Source organism: Canis aureus, chromosome 4 (genome assembly GCF_053574225.1).
Source record: "Canis aureus isolate CA01 chromosome 4, VMU_Caureus_v.1.0, whole genome shotgun sequence".
In the NCBI taxonomy this organism is placed as follows: domain Eukaryota; kingdom Metazoa; phylum Chordata; class Mammalia; order Carnivora; family Canidae; genus Canis; species Canis aureus.
Genome location: NC_135614.1, coordinates 35327428 through 35351703, shown reverse-complemented (window position 1 = coordinate 35351703; position 24276 = coordinate 35327428). Strand labels below are relative to the sequence as shown.

Genomic DNA, 24276 nt, shown 5'->3' with positions numbered 1-24276 from the left:
ACTTCATCAAGGTGGAAGAATGACTGGCACAGGGGAGTGGATGGGAAGAAAGACGTTCTCTTAAATGCTGACAGATTGGTCTCCTGAATCAAGCTGAGGACTGCAGAAAGGAGGAGAGGAGCACTACCATGCCCTATAATGTCACACTCAAAATAGCCTTCTAGGAAATATTAGTCCCCAAGATTGTAGGTTCACTGAAGGGTTGCGATGTGGTCCTGGGTTTGCCTTTGTCTAGAACTCTACTCTTTTCACTACACTGTGCTCAAGGAAGGAGGCCAAATCCCTAAAAATCTCCCCTTGGACAGCTGTAGTCGCAGAAGAAAAGCTTGCCAAGCTGCCAAAACCATAGACAACATGACAGATTGAAAGAAACCACCAGACGTCACCTGTGGTGGCATCATTCCAAGATGACCATTGTTGGTATTTAGTGCGTGGTTTTGATTCTCCATACACCTAAAAACATTATTTTTACACAATGATTTAAAAAAGATATCACAAATACTCATGCAACAACAGATTCTCATCCACTAAACAGCATAATACTGGTTGTCATTTATTTAGCATCCACCATATGCGAGGCAAGGCCCAAACCATGTCACACTTACTGAAGGGTTTATACCTCATCGGAGCTCTGTGAGGTATGGACCGTGTTTCATCCAGGAGAACAGAGGCCCAGAGATGTTAAGCGACTTGCCTGCAATCACACAGCCAGCAAGCAGTAGAGCTGGGATTCAGATCAATATAGTCAGAGTCCAGAACCCAGTCTGGTCCTTGTGTACCACAATTATTTTCCTTAGTTTCTTAAAACTCCATAGTAACAATAATGTAATATTCCATCATTTGATACTATCCTTTACCCTGTTGATTCTCAAGTGTTGAACATTTAGTTTATTTCCAATGCTTGCTAGTTTAAACAGTGTTACTCTGAAAATCTTTGTGCAAACATCTTTTCAGAAACTGAATAATTCCTTAGGATAAATCCTTAGGGGTACAATTGCTGCATCCGCACATTTTAAAAGCGTTTGAGTCTCCCCACCAAATTGCCATTCCAGAAATATCACGCCAGCCCGCATTCCTACCAGCAGACTGTAAAATTGTCCTTTCCTCTACAGATGGTCTGGGTTTTCACTGCGCATCTTGTGATTTGGTACCGTGCAAAATACAGGTGTCACTGTAGCCGGGGTTCAGGCTGTGCGTGGCAATGCATTGCCAGTTTGCAAACATGACCACAGGAGCTAAGACTTGGGATGCTTGAGAGGGCCAAGCTCTACTTTGCTGGAGTGAGAGGTAGATGCCAGGAGAGGCACCAGGGATGCCCCCGGATGGTGGATGCACATGAAGAGGCAACGAGTCCACAGAGTCCCTTGTATCCAACGACTCCATCCAGAGACACGGTATGGGTCCCCGTGACCTCCAGCTCACTGAATTTCAGCAGCTCCACAAGCCGCCTCTGTTTGCAGAGCTGGAGTGGGAGAGCTCCAAGTGCTCTGCCCTGGGAAGTCCCCAGCAGGCGAGAACACCAGGAGCGGCTTCCTTCCCCAGCCCAAGCAGGCAGAGGGGAGAGCCAGAGCGACAGGGCCCTCCCCTTGACCTGGCTCCGCCATTCACGATCTGGGTTTGTTTGGGGCAAGTCACTTTCTTTCTCTGAATCTCAGTTGTTTTGTCTGCAGAAGGGGATTCATGTTCTGCTCCTCACAGTGATCCCAGGGATGGAGAAGGAATCAGGTTCCCGAAAGTCCGGGTAGCCAGTAGGGACTCTACGCCTGCTCTGTCCCTGGCTCTGCAGACACCTGACGTCCTTCAGCACTTCCCTTCCAGTAACATTCACGTTCGACGTTTCAGTGCCAGCATTCTTGTTTTGGGGAGCGACACGGCTGTTTGCCCCTTTCCAAGAGCACTTAGACCGGAGTAGAAGAGCATAATGAAGTTCTTGCTTCCGAGGCTGTTGTCTCTGAAAGCTGGTGCTCCGTGTGAGTTCTGGGAAGGGTGGAATCAGCGGTGCCAAGAAAGGCAGTGCCGTCTCGTTTTAGGATCAGTGTAGAGCAATGGAGTGAGTCGTCCAATATCCCAGCACACCCTCGGCTTTGTGTATTGTGCCCCAAACGTTCCTCCAGCCTCCAGTTCCTCTGGCGGGTTGCTTTCCCCCAGATTTTGGGAAGGGTGCTGCAAGCGCTGAGGCCAGGCACCTCATGTCTCCTTCCCTTCCCATTCATAGTGTTCCAGCATGGGCGCAGCGCAGCAGAGCAGACTTCAGGGAAGGCCGTGGGTCCTGTTCACTAAGATGCTTGCAGGGACATAGGTCGGGGTGACCTGTCTACCTGCTGCTTTCCTAACTTCCTGGGGTTGGATGTCCAGACCCCTTTGACTTTCCCTCTTATGGAAGCTGTTCTTGGCCTCCTGCCCCCGAGTCTCCACATCTTTTCATTTTTATGTCTGAACCTCGTGTTTTTCCTTTTCCTTCCAGGGAAAAGGGGAAAATGAAACAAAGCAGAACGTTTAGAGGCAGCCCAGGGAAATACGGGTTGGGTTGTATTTGGGTAACGTCTGGAAGATTGGAGAGCTCTGTAGGAGCCCGTGTTCTATTGACAGGCAGTGGCACACGGGGGAGCCAGGATAGTGTGGGATATCACAGACCGGGCAACAAGATTAAAGAGCAGCCTTTAAGCACCTTGTCCCACGAATCACCAATACCCCTCCGTTAGGTTTTGGCAGATGACATGTGTACAGAACAGTAATAATACTTCATCCATCCTATTGTTTTCTGCTACTTTCACCTTGTATTATGTGCTTCTGCACATGGACGTATCCATGTGCACACACGCCAGGTGTGGTGGATAGGCGGCGCAGGACGAGGAGGTGGATAGGGCCCGGGGAGAACTGGTTCTGGCCCTATGAAGGAGAAGCATGTGTTAGAATTTGGGTGTGTGTTGGGGGGGGTGCTGTGCAGACCTCATTCCACGCGGGGACAAGAGGGTCTATAGCAAGGGGACATGACCATGACGGATGGTGTGTTCGGGCTTCTTATAATGAGCGTCTGAAATGTTCCTGAGGGCAGACCCAGAGCTAAGAAGGCTTCTGTGCCGCACAGGAAGATAGGGAGACATCTGCGAGGCCCAGAAAGTTTCCCTGGAAACTATGGGACTGGGAAGCCCAGGGAAGGGTCTGGGGCTGCGTTTACTCCGTGTGGTGCTGAGAGGAGGATGAAGGAAGCTCTGAGAGGCTGGGGTGTGGGGAATGGAGAGTATGTCATAAAGATCGAAGGGCCTCTGGCGTGGCTCTCCTACAAGATCCCCTCCGGATCCCCCTGTTGGGCGTCGTCAGGTCAATTCGGGATCGTGCTTCTTGAAGCAAACATAGGAAACAGAAGAGTTAATTTAGTCCCCGTTTACAAATGGGGAGACCGCCTGTGTGGGGTGCCAGGCATCCCGAGAAAGAGAACCACCTTCCCCTCTTCCCTCCGCTGCCTGGTCGCCAGGGGCTCGCCGCTGGGCCATCGTAGCATCTTAGCATCGCTTCTGTGGGCTTCCTGCCATCTCACGCAGGCCTGACACCAAAGATGCTTCCTTCACGCACCTGCGCTCACCTGTCCTTGAGCCCGCAGTGTAGCCACCAGGGCCGGGGCCGGACGGAAGGAAGGTGGCCCATGGCCGTGCGGCCTTCGTCAGCATCGGTTTCCGCTCTATCGGGGCCAGCTTCTTTCCTCTTCCTCCTTGGAGCCCCACGTGAAAGGTGGCAGCGAACCCCGTCTTCCTTCTTCCTCCACCATAACCTGCCCTTTTGAAATCCTACAAATAACAACGTCTGATTGTCCCGTTGAATCGCGAGCGTGAATGTGAATGGCTCCAAAGGCAGAACGCAGCCAAATATTAGGTCCTAAGTCAACGTTTTGCTGAGAAACTCGGATAGTAAGAGGTTGAAAATGTCTATCTTTTCCTGAGAAAACTTGTTTGCCGGCAGGAAAAAAATTTCAAAGACTGTTGTCTTCCCATGTGGGGGGCAGGAGAGGAGGGTGATTTCGCAAGCAGGGCCAGAGTCCTTTAGGGGCTTGGCTTGGCTTGGCCCAGGAGCGAGGCTTTGCGGTGATATTTGGATGGCTCCCTGGGGCCGGGCCCACGGCGGCCGGGCACCTGTGAAGAAGGAGGAGGAACGGGTTAAATGGCAAGACCAGAGCACTGCCTATAAAGGGCCCCGTGTCTTGATCAGAGAAACTTCAAGGAAGGAGAACAAGAAGGAGCAATCTAAGATGAGAAAGGAAAGAAAGAAAGAAAGAAAGAAAGAAAGAAAGAAAGAAAGAAAGAAAGAAAGAAAGAAAGAAAGAAAGAAAGAAAGAAGGAAAGAAGGAAAGAAGGAAAGAAGGAAAGAAGGAAGGAAGGAAGGAAGGAAGGAAGGAAGGAAGGAAGGAAGAAAGAAAGAAAGAAAGAAAGAAAGAAAGAAAGAAAGAAAGAAAGAAAGAAGAAAAGGAAAGGAAAAGAAAGGAAAGGAAAGGAAAGGATTGGATTTAAGAGGCATATCAACCAAGTGCAACGTATGGACATATGTACATATGATGGGTATTGGGCAACCTGAGCTCTTTGGTCATGTCTGGGATTTGCTCTGCAAAAACCTGGTGGGCCTGGGAGGGAGCCAGGAGAGTCTTGCTGAAACAAGGGTGGCCGCGTCATGGCAACCGTCGGAGCAGAATGGCAGGCTTCGAAGGGGTTCATCCTCCGATTTTCTTTATTTTTACATCTATTTGAATTTTTCCAATCTCTTACAAGGTCCTTGGGCACAATTGTATGAGTGGTCGGGAGCAGCGGCTTCCTGCCGGGGGGTGGGGGGCACCACACTCTACCCACAAACCTTCTGAAGAGAAAATGAGCTATTCTGGCCTGTGGGCACTTCAAGTTCTAGTAGGCATGGCCCTGGGTGGGACGTCTTGGGGCCCTGAGCCCCCAGCTCAAGGGAGCCCCCAACTCACGGGTGCCCCCACCTCAAGGGAGCCCCCAGCTCATGGGTGCCCCCAGCTCGCGGGTGCCCCCAGCTCACAGACGCCCCCAGCTCACAGGCGCCTCCAGCTCACGGGTGCCCCCAGCTCACGGGAGCCCCAGCTCAAGGGAGCCCCCAGCTCGTGGGCGCCCCCAGCTCACGGGCATCCCCAGCTCAAGGGAGCCCCCAGCTCAAGGGGACCATGCAGCAGGCCCGCGAGGGACTAGTAAGCCTACAGCCCGGGGTCGCAGTGGCCCAGCCCGCCCCCAGCCCTCAGGGGAGGGAGGAAGTGACAAAGGAGCATCTGTGTTCTCTCTGCGGAGTCAGAACCCCGCGCTTGGCCGCATCGGGAACAGTAGGCTCTGTTTTCAGGGGGTCCAGTGACAGCGTCTCGGGTGCTTCTCCTTCCATGGAGCAGAGCCGCTGCCTCCCCTCTGAGTCCGCAGGCGGCGGGCAGAGTCTCGGTTAAGGCCCAGAGAGACCAGATGGGCGCTGCGGCTGCGCGTGAGCGCGTGGGCCTCCGTGTGGCCGCGGGCAGGTGCCTCATGGAAGGGTGTGCAGCCGTTGGGCGACGGGGAAGCCTGCTGCGTGCGCTCCTGCACACGTGGGTGCGCGTGCCCCGGCATCTGCACTTGCATGCACGTGGCAATGTGTGTATGTGTACGTGTTGGTGCAGCTCCGTGTACACGGGGACACTGTGGGAACCCTGAAAGGTAGCACCGCAGTCACCAGGACCCTGAGCTCAAAGGGTCCTCACCTTGCAGGGCGGGACAGGACTTGGCGGTGAAGTCATGGCCACTCGGGCGCTGCAACCAGGGCTGCTTCCACGCTCACCCTGAGCGGGGGCCGGGTTGGGTCCTAAGCAGGAATACCAGGTGGGGACCAACAGATGCCCCTGTGTGTCCGAGGTCCCTGGCTCACCCTCGTGCACTCCCCAAGGACAGGGCCCACCTGAGGGTGAGCCCCCAAGGGGAGCTCGTGGCCAGGCCGGCAGGCGGGGGCTGCGCGAGGGTCCCGCAGATCCCACGGGGGCTGCCCGTGCCCCAGACCGACTAGGGCCTGCCTGACTCGCTGTGATTTTGGTCTTTCAGGCAAAGAAGGGGAGCTACGCCTTTCTGTGGGACGTGGCGGTGGTGGAGTACGCGGCCCTCACGGACGACGACTGCTCCGTGACCGTCACCGGCAACAGCGTCAGCAGCAAGGGCTACGGGATTGCCCTGCAGCACGGCAGCCCCTACAGGGACCTCTTCTCCCAGAGGTGGGCGCCGTCCGCCCGGGCCCGGGGGGTGGCCTTCCCCTGGGACGAGGGCCGCGCGCACCGGCTCCCCGGCTTCCCCAGCACCCGCCCCTGCCCTCCACCTGCTAGGCCCGGGTGGCCCGAGCCAAAGACGCCAAGTACCTGGTCCCTCCTGCGGGGGCACAGGCCGTGCTGTGGCCGTGGGCGCCCACGCGGGGCGCTCAGGGCGGCGGGGAGGCTTCCTCGGGCAGCAAGAGGGCAGAGGAGAGCAGACCAGACCCGCCGGGAGCCCAGGGAGGACTTCCCGGAGGAAGTGACACCTGAGGCCCCAAGGGCGAACAGGACTTAGCGGGTAGGCCCAGTCATAGTTAATTGGATCTCACAAGGACCCAGCAATTACGTACCCCAATAAGTAATAGGAACTCCTCAAGTTGGCTTTCCATGAGAAAAGTCAATGTGGGAAGTGTCGATGTGGAATCTCGAAAAGTGTGGTCAGAGAAGCACAGTGACGCTGTCGTCATGTGCACACGGGCCGGGGGGCAGATGCTGGGGCCTCCAGGGACCTGTGTTCCACGGCACAGTGGACGGCGGCCCACCCCTGCCCCTCCCCATCCTGGTAACCCACAAGCGCGTGGGGGTGGGGTGGGGTGGGGGTGACAGTGGCGGGGAGGGCTGTGTGGAGCGGGCGATGGCCCAAGCAGAGGCACCTGGTACCCTGCACCAGAGACAAACCAGTGTCCAGTGTGGATTGGCCTGGTTAGCTGCCCGCGTGATCTGCTGGGAGGCATCCATCCCTTGTTGAGCCTCATCGTCTCTGAGCCCTGAGGCAGAACTCATGCGGAGGGGCAAGAGTGGCTGGAGGTCCTTTGTTTAACACCCCAAAGCTTGGAGAGGGTCACTCAGCCAGCTCCTGGCAGAGTCAGGGTGAGAACACAAGTCCCTGAGCCCCAATCCTGCACCCGTGTTGCCGTCTGGCCCCCGATCCCCACGGCCTCCTTTCCCTCCTTGTAGAGGTGGGTTGGGGTTCTGTGATCATGAGCAGCGGAACCTAAACCCCATCAGGGACTGATGGCTGAGGAGGACATCCTGTGACCCATCCGTTCAGTGGTTTGTCTGCAAACCTGGGAAAGGGGGTAGAACTAATAACATTAAATGAAGCTTTGGGTTTTTTTCTGAAATTCAGTCAAGTATCCATTCTGTGCCTCCCTCTGCTCTCTGGAGAGACAAGGGGGAAGGAGGAGCAGAGTCCGAGCAATTGCTCAGATAGAAGGTGTAAGGAAGGAAGGGCTTCTCTCCAGGAGGGGTGTTACCTTGGTGTTCGGAGGTTTACCCCACTAGGTTTTCTGAGACAGGAGGCTCAGGGCATTGCACATGCCAGCAGCCTGTGAGCAGTTTTCTGGGGCACATGGTAAGGGAGCTGGTGGGGGCAATGTGGCAGCAGCATCAAGACAGCTGATGGGCCCAAAATAGCACCCGCGGGAGCCCAGGGTCCCCAGTGAGGGACGCTTAGGGTCCCCACATACTTGAACTGTCGAGAGAGCTCCCACGGTCTGCAGAAGCAATCGTTGGCGCCCTGGAGAGAGGAGAGAGGTTGCTTCCCAGCTGGATTATTCAGTGAGTCAGGGCAAGAGAAGGGTCGAAACCGGCTCCGAGGGGAAGCTAAGGATGTTCAACCCAGAGCAGGAAACGGGTGAAAAGAGGGTGGTTTTGCTCACTTCCAATACTGCGAGGCCTGCTGGGCAGAAGGAATGCTGCCTGCTGGGATGCAGAAGGAATTCCGCATCCTTTGTGTGGCCCTAGAGGGCAATGGACCAGGACCAGCGCCGGTGTGTGGGGTCCCAGAATCCAGGCTTGCCCTGGGACAGGCCTGCTCATTATCCATGCACTTGCTGACCGTGAGGTGCTATTGTAAATGTCGCACCATGGAGACTCTGTTGGCTGCTCCCCCAACCCCAAGAGTGACCATAAACAAAGCGCCTGGCCCAGTTTCCTGGTTATTCTGGTCATTACCCTCTGCTTTCACGAGGAAGCCAGGTGCTCCGTGACTGTAAGTAACTGTCCCTAGTGGGCTGCGCCAGCCTCCCGATTATCACCGCCCGTCTCTGTGTTGCAGCCCCTCTTGAGCCCCTTTAAGGGGCTCCGTTGTAAGGTGCATACACAACGGTGAGCTGCCCCTACGCGGGGCGTGCCTCAGAGCAGCAAGGGGGCAGACCCAGGAAGCAACGCTCCATCCCATTGGTAGCAAAAAAGGTCTTATGTAAGTAGCAGAGCCTGGTCTTCCCTGGAGTTTCTGGAACTTCCTTTCCCTTAGTTCTGAGAATTAAGCCATGCAGATATGCTCCCTTGCTTTGGCTGAGGGCGCGGGCCGCGGCCTACACCTTAGGAGTGTGCACGGTGGCGGCTGCGTGCTGCGGCCTGTTCGTGGACCAGGGCATGCCGAGCAGGCATTCGATAAATGTTTAACAACTTAATAGCCATTTATGGGGCACCTACTGTGTAGCCAGCTCCATGACTATTGACCAAAAGAAAGCACCTGCAATTATATCTGTCTGGAAAAATAGAACAACTGGCTCCAGGAAGTGGCTATTATCACTCTGGCTTATTCCTAAGCAGGAGTACGGATTATCACGGCGTGCGTTATGTTTAGCCTCGTTCTAGGCCTCGTTTTGTGCCCGTGACTTGTTTTATCTTTCCTCTGCTGCTTACATATTTAAATTTTCCTTTTGATTTGTTTTTATTTTATTATATGTTTTCCTAATAAATTGCCTTCCATTCTTCCCGGAATAAATATCAGGCATAAAAATGCATACAATTAAAAGGAAGAGAAGCATCAGCAGAACTAAGCTGCCTGCCCGATGTTGCGGTCGATGAGCGGAGGAGCAGGAGTCAGACCCCACAGCCGTGCTCTGGCCAGAGTCCCATGGTCTCCTAGACCAGAACCGAACTCTCCGAGAGCAGGCTGCCTGGACTTACCAGCCTGATGTTCTTGGAAGAGCATGGCTTCCCGGGACAGCGTGACCCAGCTCTGAAGAGCAGCCTTGCCACCTTCTAATTGCTACCGGGGGCAAGTCATCTAAGATGTTCAGCCTCAGGTCTTCAAGACGTAAAAACTGACATAATAAGACCTACTTTACAGGCTGTTAGGGGATCACAACAATGGAAAATGATCAGTCGGCCCGTGTCTATACTGGACTGGATAGGGCCGCTGGTCAGCGTGGCCATCGGACCATGCAACGGGAACCAGCCTTTATGGAACCCTTACTACTTGCCAGATCTTGAGCTGAGTGGGGCGCACGTGTCCGTTCTTTCTTTCTTTCTTTCTTTCTTTCTTTCTTTCTTTCTTTCTTCTCTCTTTCTTTCTTATTTATTTTTATTTTTTATTTTTTTAATTTTTATTTTTTACTTATTTATTTTTTTTGTGTCCCCTCTTTCTACTTTGTCACAAGAATTCTGTGATAGGAGTTATTTTGATCTCCGTTGTTTTTTTTTTTTTTTAAGATTTTATTTATTTATTCATGAGAGACAGACAGACAGAGAGAGAAAGAGGCAGAGACACAGGCAGAGGGAGAAGCAGGCTCCATGCAGGGAGCCCGACGTGGGACTTGATCCCGGGTCTCCAGGATCACACCCTGGGCTGAAGGTGGCACTAAACCGCTGAGCCACCAGGGCTGCCCCTGATCTCCAGTTTTTGTAATAAGGGCTGCAAAGGGCAGAGGTGTCCTGCCACGGCTCGCGTGTCTGCAGGTCTGAGTTTGGACTGGTGTCTGTCAGAGCAGGATCCGCATAATAAATACGAAGCTGTGCTGTCTCTCCTTGGCGAGCCAGCCGTCTGCCCGTGAGGCTTCTCACAGCTCTGAGATCTTGCGTGCCCAGCCCTGGGGTTCCTATAACTGCCAGGAGGCCCAGCTTCCTGGGACCTGCCAACGGAGACTTAGGCGATGGCCTTTCAGCATGAACAAACTGGTGGACCACTTCCCTAACGTGTCCAGAGCCACACGGAGGTAGTGGGATGCAGCAGCTGCCCAGTTAATCATGGCTGTGCCATGGGAGAGGTCTGCGGCACCCAGCAGCCTACCGAGCATGAGCCTGAGTGCGCACCTGCACATGCTGATCATGGATTTATCTCAACGACCAAACCCCTACGTGCACAGCGGCATTTTAGGTCTTTTGTGCCGACTTGTGTCCTTGGCACTTGACAGACATTATCTCATTATCTCACCACGACCATTTCAGTTTAGATTAGTGTTCACGATTCAATTAATGCCTTCATAATATATGGGTGCAACAAACATCCGCCGATGGCCCGAGTTGGGCCCCACTGCGCTTGCTCAGGAGAAACCATGGAGAGTAACACACAGCCCTGGACCTGAAGGATTTGCTCACCTGGCGGGGTTGTGGGTCTGTCTTGCAAAGATGGGACAGCTAGTCACTTGTCCCGTGACACTCGGCTAAGATCTGGTGCCTCCGTAGCCTGCTCTTTGCACCGAGCCAGGCTGTTCACAGCCCGTGAGAGCCATGCTGTGCTGCACCCACGGTGCTGGCAGGTCAGAGGACTCCCTCTGGGCTGTCACCTTCCCTCTCCACCAGTCACAGCTCACGCGGAGTCACAGAGCCCAGCCTCAGCCTGTAGTCGGAGCTGGCCTGCAATGCAGGTGCAGACAGAAACCAGCTCCTCAAGTGGCCACTTGCAAGTGAGCTTCTCCTAACTGCACACCCAGAGGGCTCAGAGCCGCCACCACAGGTGTTATCCCCCGGCTGTGGGGTGGTGAACTAGGTGGGAAGAGGGAAGAGCTCGGGTTGGAGGGGCCTGGGGACGATCAGCTACTACCAGCTCAGTGTTCAGACCCCTGCGCTATGGGGGAAATCCATCAGATACCACAACAAAGGACAACCACCAACCAGACACCTACATGGGAAATAGGAGAGCAGCGCGGGCCGCCCCACCTTGGCCAGCGGGTTGGGATCCAGACTCCCTCTCAGACCTTCTCCGAGCCCACGTTCTTGGCTCTTCCTGCTTTACCGACTTCATCTTCCACCATCCTCCTCCTCAGCCACCATCCTCCAGCCTCAGTGGCCACGTTGTCACATCTCAGACATACTGGGGACATAGCCGAGAGCAGACTCTCAAGCATGGTGGTAGTCTCTCCTTGTTGAATGCCATCCCTGCCAACCATCAAGTGACTTAGTCAAGATGCTCTCTATCTCCCTGTGCCTCCATTTCCTTCTCTGGAAAAATGGGAAAATGGAAGGAACCATCCCAAAGGGTTGACATAAGAACAAAATACTATTTGTCCAGTGCTTAGGATCTGTCCTGGCATGTAGAATGTGCTGGACAAGTACGTGCTATTTGATGACCAACCTTCCTTGAGGCATGTGCCCCCCATCACCTCCTGCAACACCCCAGCCTGGACTACCCTCCCTGTGCACCATGTCTTAGCTCTTCTCTTTCCATATCCTAGTATTGATCACAGCTTCTGTCTCTATACCAATTGCTGTGATTGTTTCGAGGTCCATGTCGGTGTCTCTGATCTCCCCCGCAGCCGTGTGGGACATCCTACACTCACGAGGCAGACACTCCTTAGACCAAATGAACGAATGAGTGAATAATTTGGTGAATCCTAGCGGGAGAGACTCCCGATGCTGTTCCTGAATTTGAAAGAAAGCGTCTTTGTAAATCCGTGGTCTCAGGGTTGCCTCATCCAGTTCTTTATTTTCCGATTTTATCCCCAGAGCCTTGGCCCTGATCCCACGTGAAGGGTCCTTGTGTCCTTTGCTATGGAACTTTATCCCTGGGCAGCAAGACGGGGTGGGAGGGAGCATCGAGGCTTTTGAGGAGGAGAGAGACAAAGGCTGATGTGTTTCGGTCCAGAGCCCTCTGCCTGCAGAGTGGAGAACGGGGTGGGGAAGGGAAAGGCTGGAGCAGCAGAAGCGCTACCGGGGCGGTTCAGCAGCGTCTCAGGAAGGGCCAGCCTGCTGGGGGAGGGCCTGGGGTCCCCAGGACCACATCCGGGGGGCCAGTGGTGTGGCTCATGTGAATCGTGTCTTGCAGGATCCTGGAGTTGCAGGACACCGGGGACCTCGACGTGCTCAAGCAGAAGTGGTGGCCGCACATGGGCCGCTGCGACCTCACCAGCCCTGCCAGTGCCCAGGCCGATGGCAAGTCCCTCAAGCTGCACAGCTTCGCTGGGGTCTTCTGCATCCTGGCCATCGGCCTCCTCCTCGCCTGCCTGGTGGCCGCCCTGGAGTTGTGGTGGAACAGCAACCGGTGCCACCAGGAGACCCCCAAAGAGGTCCGTGCCCTGAGTGCAGCTTCTCCCTTCTGCAGCCTAGAGGCAGGAGAGCCACACTGGGCAATTTTCTTCCAGTTAGTATTTACCGGAGTCGCTCGTGTGGAGACAGCGGTGTTTTATTTGGGGTGGGGGGCTGGTGTCGTTTTATGTGGATTTTTAAAGCAAGAGAGCAAATGGAGGGGATGTTTTTGTGTTTGAACAAAGGGCCAAGGCACCAGCCATGGCCACTAAAGTCCTGTATTTATCTGTAGAGCGGGTACAGCATGAGCAGCGCCAGAGAGCCCTTCCCTACCCTGCCCCGCCCATGTGCCTCCACCCTGACCTGGAGAGAACAACTGTAGGGTAAGAGAGGAAACGGAATTCCTTCTTGGTTCTCTTTGCTTTCACATCAAGGGCCATAGGGCTCTGCTCTTCCAGCATGCAGGTAGGGACTGGCCCCTGCCCTCATCCCTGCCTCCCCTCCCTGCCTCATCTTCACAGGGTGCAGCCGGGCCCACGTCCATCCAGGCCCTCCCGGCACAGGGATCGCCGTGGCTCTGTCCACACTCCAGGTTCTGGCACACGTCCCTCCTCGCGTGTGCCAACCGCAAGCTGATTCTGCCCACGACACTTCCTTCTATTGGGGTTTTAATCTTCAAGCTCTTTGAGGATTTTTTGTTTTGTTTTGTTTTGTTTTTTTATGAAGCCTTCACCAAGGCAGCCTGGAGTCCGCTCCCCAAATGGAGGGTGGCAAGAGTGCCATCTGGGGAATCGGGGGGTGATATCCTGCCAGCAGAAGCCTACACGCAGGCAGCAGGGCGTGAGCCCAGCCACTCCCTGGCAGGGCTGCCACGGTGTGCTGCATACACCTCAGCCTCCTCGGAATCATAATCAGCAGATTATGTGGCGACAGGCAGGTGTCAGTTCCAAACAAGATGCAACAGCCCAGAATTGGACCACGTGATGGGCCACAGCGCCTAAGTGGGTCCGTAACGGGGACCCCACGGGTGGAGGTGGTAACACACTCTCCATTCCTCTCAGGCAGCAGCAACTCTCCGTCATCACACTTAGTTTTTGCCGGAAGGACCTTGACGTTGGACTCAGTGTGTTGGAAGTGTTTGGGGACATCCATCTTCTGCCTTCCGTGTGCCTCCTTGCAAGGAAGCACAGGGCTTGGCTCTCCCATGGCCTCCTGCTTCCGCTCCCGCTCCTGGGCCACAGCAGAGGCGGGCTGAGGCGTAAGGGGAGGCCGCTCAGCGGGATGGGTAATGATCTGCCTGCGTGTCTATGGCTCCTGGAGATTTTTTTTTGTGAAAAAAGTCACGGGGAGGACCTGCGAATTATTTGAGGAGTCGTTTCAAGGAAAGGCCGCAGATGCGTCCCATTACCGAATTGCGTCTCACCACCCAAGCCTATATGTACAGAAGCATCAGCGTACACCGAGGGTGGAAGGCTGGGCCTGGAGCTTCACCCCCATGGGACCAGAGAGGACCAGATCCCATTGCGCCCACTCTGTGTTGTTTGCTTTGAGTTTTTTTTTTCCAAACCCAATGAGCCATAGCTTGATTTCCTCTGTGCAAATGTCCTTGGGTCAGGGGAGCAGAAAGTGTTCCCTGCAAACCTCACTGTCATGGGAGCACTGACAGGGATGGCATGGGCAGAGTGGGTGCCCAGGCTCAGCCCTCCAGGACGCCACTCGTGAGCCAGGTGCAGAGAGAGGCCATTCTTCCCCTGGATCAGGCGTCCTCATCTGCATCCAGTCACCACATCCCTTCACATCCCCTGTTTAGTGTTTAGGGACAAGCCTGGCCTGAGTGGCCCAGAATGAATGATCACAGTGTGTGTGTGTGTGTGTGTGAGAGAGAGAGAGAGAGAGAGAGAGAAGGGGGAGGAGGAGAAGGACCAGCATCGGGATCAATTATTGGAGAGACATGAAAGGCAGGGGTAAAAGAGAGAAGCGCAGAGAGATGACCAGGAGACCAGGGAGGAACAGCTCCCTGTGGGGAACAGCTCTCTCCTTGCCAGTAAAGCACCCTGCCTTCTCTCCTGGCTTTTGCATAAGCCCAGGATCTCAGGCACGAGAGGTGGGGATGAAATACATTGGTCCTGCCTAGAAAGTGCGGGAATTTCTGCCTCTGCCACCCACCTGCTTCCAGGTAGGAATGGGGACCAATAAAGAGGTGGGTTGGAAAAGCATAGTTGCTGCCTTTCCTCCAGCCCCTTCTGGTGTTGCTAAGAAGGAGTGCAAGGTGGGAGAGGGAAGTAGCCCATCTTCTTCCTGGTTTTTGTAGGTTCCCGACTTCCCAGTGAAATTTCTTCCTCCCTCTTCTTCCTTTCATAAATACGCCGATAGGGGCACAAGCCTGCGTCCTTGGGGAACGTGCACCCGCAGGGGTGGACGGGGTGGAGAGGTTGACCTCTTCGTTGAGCACGAGCATTCTCAAGTGATCAGAGGCTACCTCGGATGTACCAAGGGGACACCCAGCCCCACTTGGGAGTGGTGGGGACACAGGGGCAGAGGTCCTGGCTAGTGAAGAGCTCGTGGGACTTGGAGTTGCTAGAAGCTGATGCTGAGGGGCTGGTACAGATCCTAGAGCTGGAGGGGAGATTGCGAGTGGCCTTCGGGGCAGGGTGAGCCCAGGGAGGGCAGTAGTCCTCGCGCCTCCAGGAGCTCCGCAGTGTCAGCATCGGCAGCGGGAAGGAGCGGAGCAAGGGGCAGGGGCTTGCTCTGACGGACTCGGGTGCCAGGCCAAGTGGTAGGAACCTCCTCCCAAAGGGAAGAGCCACCAGGAGGGGGCTGGCACACCAGGATAGTCGGGGCACGTCTTTCAAACCTTTGACAAATAATAACGGTATTTAATCCAGAACCACTTTGTGTTACCGGTTGCCCGTGTTTTATGGAGCAGCATTTGCAATTAGGTGAGAGTGTCCGGTTAATCTTAGAGCGCTTCATTTCGGGGCATTGGCCATATTTCTTAGGAGCCCGAAAGCTGTCTTTGGGTGCAGTCCTAGCTGTGTTTAACGGCTTGTGCTGAGATGTCTTCAGACTTTAGACACCTACTTGAGGAAGAGTAGTAATGTGCGTTCAACCCCTTAATATTCATGTGGGTTTGGGCTCATATTTTTTCTAAGGAATCAGACTATTATGTAGTTACCCAGTGCAGGTGAGTGCAGCAGGCACTGCGGCTGCAGGGAAGAGCCACCCTCTAGATTTATGGGGGCGATGGAGCCATTGCTCTGAGAATAAAATATTCATGAAATAAAGATGAGAAGCGCACAAATGGGAGATGACATGAAGAGGGAGGGATGAATCATCTGTCGCTGGGCTGGGAGCCTGGAATGCTTGTGCTTCCTGCCTTGCCTGCCCGGCCCGGGCCCTGCTGCCACCGCAGACGGAGCTGACAGGGGCCAGGGCGCAGGGGGCAGCAGCAGAGTCGCCGCCCCTACAGCACCCCCCTCCCCCTGGGGAAGATTTGTCTCCGGGGACACTCCCTTTGGCTCTGTGCCCTTCTCTGCCTCCACTCCTCTGGCGCTTCTTCAACTCATCGAGGGGTTATTGTCCCCTGTGCCTACCACCCCCCACCCCTGGTCCTTTGAGCAGCCACCCAGTATTGCCCTGAGGTCCCAGGAAGGAAGGTGTGGAAAGGGCCATAAAGAGCACCTGTCCCGGGACGTGCTTGGTGAGCGGGAGCCCACGCGCTGCTGCTTCCCAAGGACCTAGAGGTGGGCAGTCAGGGGGTGGGGAAGGCACGTCACATCCCAGGGCACCTTCTCTGTGCCACATGTTCTCTTCTTAACTGTCCTGATTCTCTTCGAGGACATTGGAGGGAGGCATCCTTAGCTCCAGAGAAACAGGACGCAGAAGTGGCAGGGACAGAAGTGGGATGTGAAGGATGTGTGTGCCGCTGGGCCTCCCCTGGGTTGTGTGCAGGAGCAGGGCATCCTACCTAACGTTCTCCGGGAAATTTGGGGGAACGACAGGTGTTGGGATTTTTCTTGAGCCAGAATGCTGGCTCCCAGCTACGCTCTGACGTCCTCTGACTCCCAGTTTCTCTCTTCTGCTGAGAACTGAGCCTGGCCCCATGGCTATGCTGCTGATACCAGACCTCTCAGTGGGAGGGCGAGGGGAGCGAGTGCACGTTCCGCGCCGGTGATAAGTGTACGCTGACCACACGCCGGCGCGTAGCTCAAGACCAGTTCAGACGTTGACTGCCCCGTAGCACGTCCCGCGATCCCCCGTGGGCTGCCTCCTTGCGCATGCACACTGGTGCTGGCGGCCAACGGTCTGCCGCCTGCCCCCGCTCGCAGCCCGCTGGCACTTCTCCACCTCTGCATCCCCATCGCTTAGCCCCGTCTCTGATAGCAGAGCCTCTGGTTATGCGGTGATGGATGTAACTGGAGTATTGAGCGCCTTCTGTATGCCAGGGACCAAGACGGATGCTTTACCCAGAACATTAGCTCGTCTGGTGCTCGGAGCTCAAAAGTGTTTATCGAATGAATGAACCAGCCTGGGCTCCTATAAGGAAAACGTTATTAATGTTAAATTGTGGTGTAATCATTGCAGCTGGATCAATGGCTTTCAATTCTGGCTACACCTCAGAGGTGATTAATCCTGGAGCTTTTTAGAAATACAGATGCTTGGGCTCCATCCCCCAAGGGGTGGTTTCAGGTAGATCATTTCGAAAGGCTCCACACATGCTTCGGAGATCCTGCCAAGGACGAAAACCACGGGTCTACACCATCCTTCTGAGGGGGAATTGGGAACATACAGCCTGGCATGGTGGAAAAGAGCCCAGTGTTTGGAGCCAGGTAGATGTGAGTTCAGATCCTGATGCTCCACTTACCATGCAGTTGCATGACCTTGAGCAACTGTCTTCACCCCGAGCCTCGGTTCACCCTTTGTGTGCCCGCTGCCACCATCTATGACAGGGAGTGTTCATTAGCTCTCTCCTCTTGTTGCCTTCTCCTGTGAAATCTGTGACGGAGCATCAGAACTCTTTCTCATGATGCTCAGGAAACTGCCCATCATCTCCCAAGACCACTTCATCAACTGTTGAACTGCTTTGCTCTCACCCCACGGCCATCCTCAGCCCTCCAGCCCAGCCCTTTGGAGTTGGGCAAGTCTTTGGAGCAATACTTAAGGAGACCATCTGGATGGTGCTTGTCCCCACCATTGGGTCTCATTTGCAACCCAGCCAGTCTCAGAGCTGAGCAGGGAACCACACCTCTACAACCACCGCAGTCCGGGGGGAAGCTCCTCGTCCCATTTTGTTCCATCCCAGCTTAAAGTAAAAGCCATTGGAAACCACACAAAGCTGGTTCTAACGAGTCCCACGTGTAACCGGCTGCTACATAGATGATAGTTGAGTTAATTACCGTTTTCCAGCGCGCTGAATTATTTCCACGTTGGCGAACAGCGGCTTAATTACAGAACTTCATCTCCCTGCAAGACAATGCCTGGGAGAGGGTCCCTGGTAACCTCAGTTGGTGCATCTGTCATCATGTTTAATGCGAGGTGAGAAGCACAGAGCTGGAATTCAGCCGGACTCGTGGAAAAATGCGGTCTGTGAATTTTCTGTCATATTCAGGGATGTTTGACTAGGTCAGTTACCTGCAGTAAATTAATGAAGACAGCAGCAAGTTTCCGTGCGGTTGAACACCGAAAACTTGAGATAATGAGGATGTAAACTGATGTAGTTCACATAAAAAAGTCCATTATTTGAATTTGCATAACATAATAGAATGTCCCGTTTTGTCTAAAATATAGATAATTATTCAAATCACTCCTGCCTCTTTCCTCGAGCAGGCGGGTTATTTCCGCCTCCTCATTCCTTGGCCGGGGGCCCCTGGAGATGACTTCGTGGGAGCGAAGCCTGCGGCCCCAGGTGACCCAGGATCGACCGCACGGGGGTTTCTCCAGTTCTCTGTGCGTCAGCTCTGAGCCCTGGCAGGCCGCTGAGGACGTCACCGCGCACGTGGCCCGACTGCAGGTGCTCGCAGGGCGCTAGGCATTTCCCTTCTTGTTTTGCCGTCCAGTTGAACAGTCAAGTATGGGCAGCTCCTGGCGGCGCCTTGCCCTCCTGGGTTCGTCTCGTGTTGGAGCTACCAGCGCTATAGAAGCTGAGTACAATGAGGTCCCGCTGGTGCACAGAGTATTAATGACTTGACTGCCATTTGGGGTGGGAAGGTCTCCCTGGGGAGTCTGTTTGGCTGGCGTGGACCTTCTCTCTGCGTCCTGACACAGGGAGGTCACGGGCTAATGACGAGCCTCCCTGGAAGCCGACACCCGCCACTTCATAGGACGGCTTCATTTGTCCTGAACTTGAGGCAGGAGAAAAGCTCTTTGGATTCAGGAAACGATTCAAGCTCTTTCCTCTCAAAAATACTGATTCTAGGGTAATTGGGCTGTCTCCACACCTCCACTCTGGGCTGGTTTTTATTCTAGATGCTTTGGTATTACCAGGTCAAGTCCTCACAGCCGTGATCAGTATGCTAGGCCGGGGCCCACAGCCGACCCCTTTTAGAATCCTACTCTCGGAGCCTCTTCTCCCTTGTACCTCCCCTGGTGAGGGATTCCATCTCAGAGACCTCTTCTGCTCACGTTCTTCTTCAAGGATTCTGGGTAGTTGGTCTTTCCCCAGGGCTCTCCTTCTGTTTTGTGTCTGTGGCATTAGGGAGAGAGGGGGCTCCCTTCACTGGGCCCCGGCTCTTGGCTCTCTGCCTCCTGGTGGCCTCCTTGGACAGGACGTTCCCCTTCCCCTTTCTCTAGACCCCAGCAAAAGGGGGAGCATCTCCTGGACACTTTCCTTCTGACTTCCAGAGTGAACAGGGCTGGGACCAAGACACTTGCCTCCCACTGCAGACTAGTCCACTTCTAAACTTGACTACTTTCCATTACCCCAAAAGATCCTTAAAGCCCTGGAAAGAAAATCTAAAGGAGGAAAAGGTGAGATTCCGTAACTAACCACTGCTTCTCATGATCCCAAATCCCGTGTCCATCGGTTTTCCTTTGATGGAAACTGAAGGCTCTGCCAATGGGGACATCGGCTCAACCAGCCTTCTACGAGCTTCGCTGTCTGCAAAGAGAAGGGAGGGTTATATTATTAAACCCCAAAATTGTCTGAACTTCTCTTTTAATGTGTCCAGCTTCCAAGACCTCTGATACTTGTGGCCTGTCCCATATTTTGAAATGAAAATAAACCAAGAGATAGAGGTATTTACCCACATTGCTGTGGCACTGACTTTGGGCCAATGCCGATGAAAGAATTGTATCCGTGTTCTATCGGGGGCACACAAGACGGCTGGAGAAGCAGGATGGGTTGGGGGCCAGGAGTCAGGCCTGTCCGCAGACTTGGGGGACAAGATCCAGGAGGACGGTCATGGCACAGAAAGTTTGTTGAAGTACTACTGCTGTATTGGAAGGTCAATCACCTTTTTCTGTCTTTCTCTCTTAGTTCAGGATTCAGATTCAGTCCTATTGCTCTTGCCTGCATCGTGGGCCTGCATCTTAGCTACAGGTGGGCAGGACACCTGCCAAACCATCATCCGGTGAGGAAGAAGTAGTTCCCCAAAGCACACAAACCATGGTGTCCTTAGGAAGGGCTAATTGATGCACGGTGGCCTTAAAACAGCCAGGGGCTAATACAGCAGGTTAAAAAACTATTAAAAAAAGTTTCATGTAATATCAGAAAGGGAGACAGAACATAAAGACTGCTAACTCTGGGAAACGAACTAGGGGTGGTAGAAGGGGAGGAGGGCGGGGGGTGGGAGTGAATGGGTGACGGGCACTGGGTGTTATTCTGTATGTTAGTAAATTGAACACCAATAAAAAAAAAAAAAAGAAAAAAGAAAATGATCACAAAAAAAAAAAAAAAAGTTTCATAGGCAAGAATAAAAACAAAGCAGATAAAACACAGAGAAGGGAAGCAAGGTTGCATAGAGCTGGATCAATATGCTGTAAAGTAATTAAGAGAACTGAATTTGGCGTCTTGTATTTTTTCACGAACTTGAAAGAGTCCATGAAAGACCAACACATGCATCACAGTCAGTCTGGCTGAGTAAACGCCTGGTACTCTCCAGCCACTCCGTGCAGTTTCACCAGCGACATTCGCCACCCAGAGGTGTCCTCAGCTTGGAGCTGATTTCCTTGCATCGGGACCTGATGACAAGCTCTGCTGTGTGGGGCTCAGGTCCCTGGAGTGTTGGCTCTGCCCGTGGGGCTCTGCGAGCCATCTGTTTCCATCCAGGACACAGAGCCGCGGCCCCGTCGTGTCTTCCATCCTCAAGCCAGTTGGCTTTCTGATTCTCAACAAGCAACAAGATGCTTGTTTCTTTGCTCTTGACCCGGAATGAGTTCTTGACTGTCTTGTGGGTGTTGTTAGTTTTTCTGGGAAAGAATCTGGGAAGACGGCAGCTGCCCCACAGAAGCCAACCTCTGTCTACCAGTCATGAACTCCGCAAAGGTGCGGAGAGGGCCGTGGGCCTGCCTTCATGCCAGGGGGCACTGGGAGCAAAGAGTAGACTGCAGAGGCAACGTCCTTGCCGGAGGAAGGCTAGGTTGAGACTTCCCGGGTGTCAGCCCACCCATGGAAGGGAGACTTTCACCACCTACTTGGCGGCCTCTTTCTGGGGTGTGACCTGCTTGCTGGGTCTTCGCGACCTAGGGGCAGTGTGAGGGGGCGTGGGGGGATCGGGGGAATGCTCACCCCCTGCCAGCTTCCTAGGAGCTCAGAGCAGCCACTGGGATGGCCCTCGGATTTGTACAGTTCCTTTTCTCCTTTGAAAGCACATCCAGGCCTTTTCCGTTCTGTGGGATTTTTAACCACCCTACAAGATGGGCAGGGGACAGGTTCTTCTCTCAACCTTATGGGTGTCTCCATTAGACGGCCTGTGATGTTTGGTCTTGGAGCGGAGCTTTGACATGGTATTTCTCTAGGAGCTTGGCATCAGAAGCTTGAGCAGTAGGCATGACCTTGCCTGGCACATTGGCACACTCATGCTGCCTGCAAATTGGAGTGAAACTTTGAACCCCTCATCGGGGAGCTGGGGTGGCTATGGACACCTGATCTTCTGCCCCACCTCCTTAGGGACCCCAAGCAAACCAAGTGCATCATCTTTGTCCTTTAGGAGAGCTTCTAAGCAGCTCAGCCTCCTTGATTTATTTTGATGTTGTAGACGAAACATCAAGTTATTTGAAAGGAGTGATAGTTGTTCCGTTTTATTCTCTTTCTTAAGCACACAACCAAACCCATTTCCTTGCCGCCATTTGCCATACGGAGAAAGAGTCAAGGGAGAGGGTCACCCATCTTGGCGGTCTCAACGCTTTGGATACCAGCAACGTCATCTGAGAAGTCCCTTTCCTCACCATCCCCACCCTCTTCCTCATCTAGGAATCGGCCCCGTGAGCCTTGGAGCCAGGGAAATGCCTGTTGGCTGGCGTCTCTGGAGATCCTCCCCTGGGGGGTGGGGGACGGGGGTTTCGGGGTGAGCCAGGACTTCACTTCGTCCTGCAGGCTTCCCAGGCCACCCCTGCCAATCACAAGGGAGGCCACTGACCTTCCTGAACCCAAGCCTCCTTTTGTTGGATGATGGGGATGATCACACAAGGCTTCCTGAACATTGTAAACTCTGTGACAAATACATGGGGGACCCCAGGGGCTCAAGGACCAATTGTGTTTATTCCCACGGGGACTCCCTCATTCTCCTTTTGTCTCTACTAGTTCTTCAAGGCATCTCCTCGCAAGGGCTGCATCCGGGTGTGACCTGCTTGCTGGGTCTTCGCGACCTAGGGGCAGTGTGAGGGGGCGCGGGGGGATCGGGGGAATGCTCACCCCCTGCCCGCCCCCCTCTCCCCCCAGTGTCCAGCAGGCTGAGCAGGCCTGAGGTGGTCTCCAGGCCTCCCAAAGTTCGTAGAAAGCCAGCCGTGGCTCATGTTAGGGCTCGGCCTGACCTTCCTGTGCTTTCCCTCCAGGATAAAGAAGTGAATCTGGAGCAGGTTCACCGGCGCATGAACAGCCTGATGGATGAAGACATTGCCCACAAGCAGATTTCCCCAGCGTCCATTGAGCTTTCGGCCCTGGAGATGGGGGGCCTGGCTCCCAGCCAGGCCTTGGAGCCGACGCGCGAGTACCAGAACACACAGCTCTCGGTCAGCACTTTCCTGCCCGAGCAGAGCAGCCACGGCACCAGCCGGACACTGTCGTCAGGGCCGGGCAGCAACCTGCCGCTGCCGCTGAGCAGCTCCGCCACCATGCCCTCCATGCAGTGCAAACACAGGTCGCCCAATGGGGGCCTGTTCCGCCAGAGCCCGGTCAAGACCCCCATCCCCATGTCCTTCCAGCCTGTGCCGGGGGGCGTCCTTCCAGAGGCCTTGGACACCTCCCACGGCACCTCCATCTGACCGCGCCGCCTGCCCTCCCGCCCGCCCATCCACCCACCCGACCAGCAGAGCTTTTTAATACGAGACAACGACAACACACACCACACACACCTGCACACACACACACAGAGACTCTTTCATTTCTCTTGTACATACGTGTAAATAATGACAGAATGGAGTGGGGTAAAAGTGTATTTTGAATATTCCCAATTTTCGAAGTCAGTAAAAAAAAAAAAAAACACAAAAACTGTATGAATGACTTTGTAAATTTTGTTCTATATGAATAAAAAGGCAAATTACTTGTGATCATTCTGAAGTGCCAAAGAAGCCCCGTGTTCCTGGGCCTTTCTGAAGGCAGGAGGTGTGATCAGACCAGGAGCCCCTTCTTGCTGGGGGAGAGGGGAAGACAAGCAGCCACCCCTTTAGAGGAACCCCAGATGCTGCTTGTTGCCATGCCCTGTGGTTTATGGCCACGTCCCCCCGCGCCTGGCCCTCTGTTCCTCTTCAGTCCTCTGGGCTGGATAACGGGGAGCCAGCCTTGGCGCAACCCTGGGCCACTGTGCTGGGAGGTGACCAGCTGTTCCCGTCCGACCAGCTGGGTCCTGGGAGACTCCTGGGACATGGGGCAGTCCTCTTGGTCACTCCCTGCATGACTTGGGGGCTGTGGACCCCAGAGAGGCACCCCAGTGAGCTGACCACCAGAGAGTATTGAGGCTGACGCGCTCTAGGTTCATACAGTTGGCCTTATTGTTTGACTCTCTTCCCCTGATGAGAGAAACTGACAAGGATAGACTGTGGGAGAAGGCAGAGAGGCCCCACCATGGGCCAGCTGGACCTGCGCTTGCACGCTGGGTGTTGAGGTGTGAGGCCAGGTAGGCAGGGAATAGCCCCTGGGGGTTGGGGCCTGTGGTTTCAGGTGGAAGGACTCCGTTGCAGGAGGAGGGACATACCCCGGTGAGCAGGCCAGGCTCCGGGTGGCGGTGAGCACTGGGATGAGGTCACAGGGGCCGCGGTCCTTCGCAAAGACAGGAGCCTGGGCCCCTGGAGGAGCAGCTCCTCCGCAGGAAAGAGCCCCCGACGTGAGCGGATGTCTCCAGGTGCAAAACCCAGCGGGCAGACGCCAGTACCCAGTGCCCGTCGGCTTTGCCCGCCTTCTCCGGAGCAGCCCCCAGTGGGGACCCCCTGGCTGGGAGCACCCTGTAGTCTCTGTGGCTTCCAGAACAATCCCCGCCCTGGTGAACCACTGGGCGGCTCTGTCCCCGAAGGCCAGGACAGCAGCCATCTGCCCCCCACCCCGACGTCCTGGCACCGTCAGGAGCAGAGCCGTTGGGTGTCCGCGCTGTGTCGCTCCAGCCCTTCTCCCGAGGGCAAAGGTGACTGTGCCCTCCTGACCTGCCAGGGTGGTGCATGCAGATGACCGGGGCACC

At 54.7% G+C, this 24276-nt stretch overlaps 2 protein-coding genes across 3 annotated transcripts in view; both read left to right on the top strand.

Moving 5' to 3' along the window:
* The window catches only part of GRID1 (glutamate ionotropic receptor delta type subunit 1), a 640626-nt gene extending 617468 nt beyond the window's left edge, over positions 1-23158 (top strand). For both annotated transcript variants that reach the window (XM_077895250.1, XM_077895251.1), the window contains 3 exons: positions 6057-6223; positions 12252-12492; positions 22442-23158. In XM_077895250.1, the coding sequence (XP_077751376.1) occupies positions 6057-6223; positions 12252-12492; positions 22442-22870 (837 nt within the window). In that variant the 3' untranslated portion in view covers positions 22871-23158. The remainder of the gene's footprint in view (positions 1-6056; positions 6224-12251; positions 12493-22441) is intronic.
* Positions 598-6033, top strand: LOC144312497 (uncharacterized). Its single transcript, XM_077895252.1, has one exon. It carries the CDS (start codon positions 4091-4093, stop codon positions 4844-4846), a length of 756 nt encoding a protein of 251 aa, XP_077751378.1. The 5' UTR covers positions 598-4090; the 3' UTR covers positions 4847-6033.
* Positions 23159-24276: the final 1118 nt, after the last annotated feature.

What these genes read in the sequence shown, in the direction of transcription:
- LOC144312497 (XM_077895252.1), top strand. Translation starts at nt 4,091, where the DNA reads ATGGCTCCCTGGGGCCGGGCCCACGGCGGCCGGGCACCTGTGAAGAAG.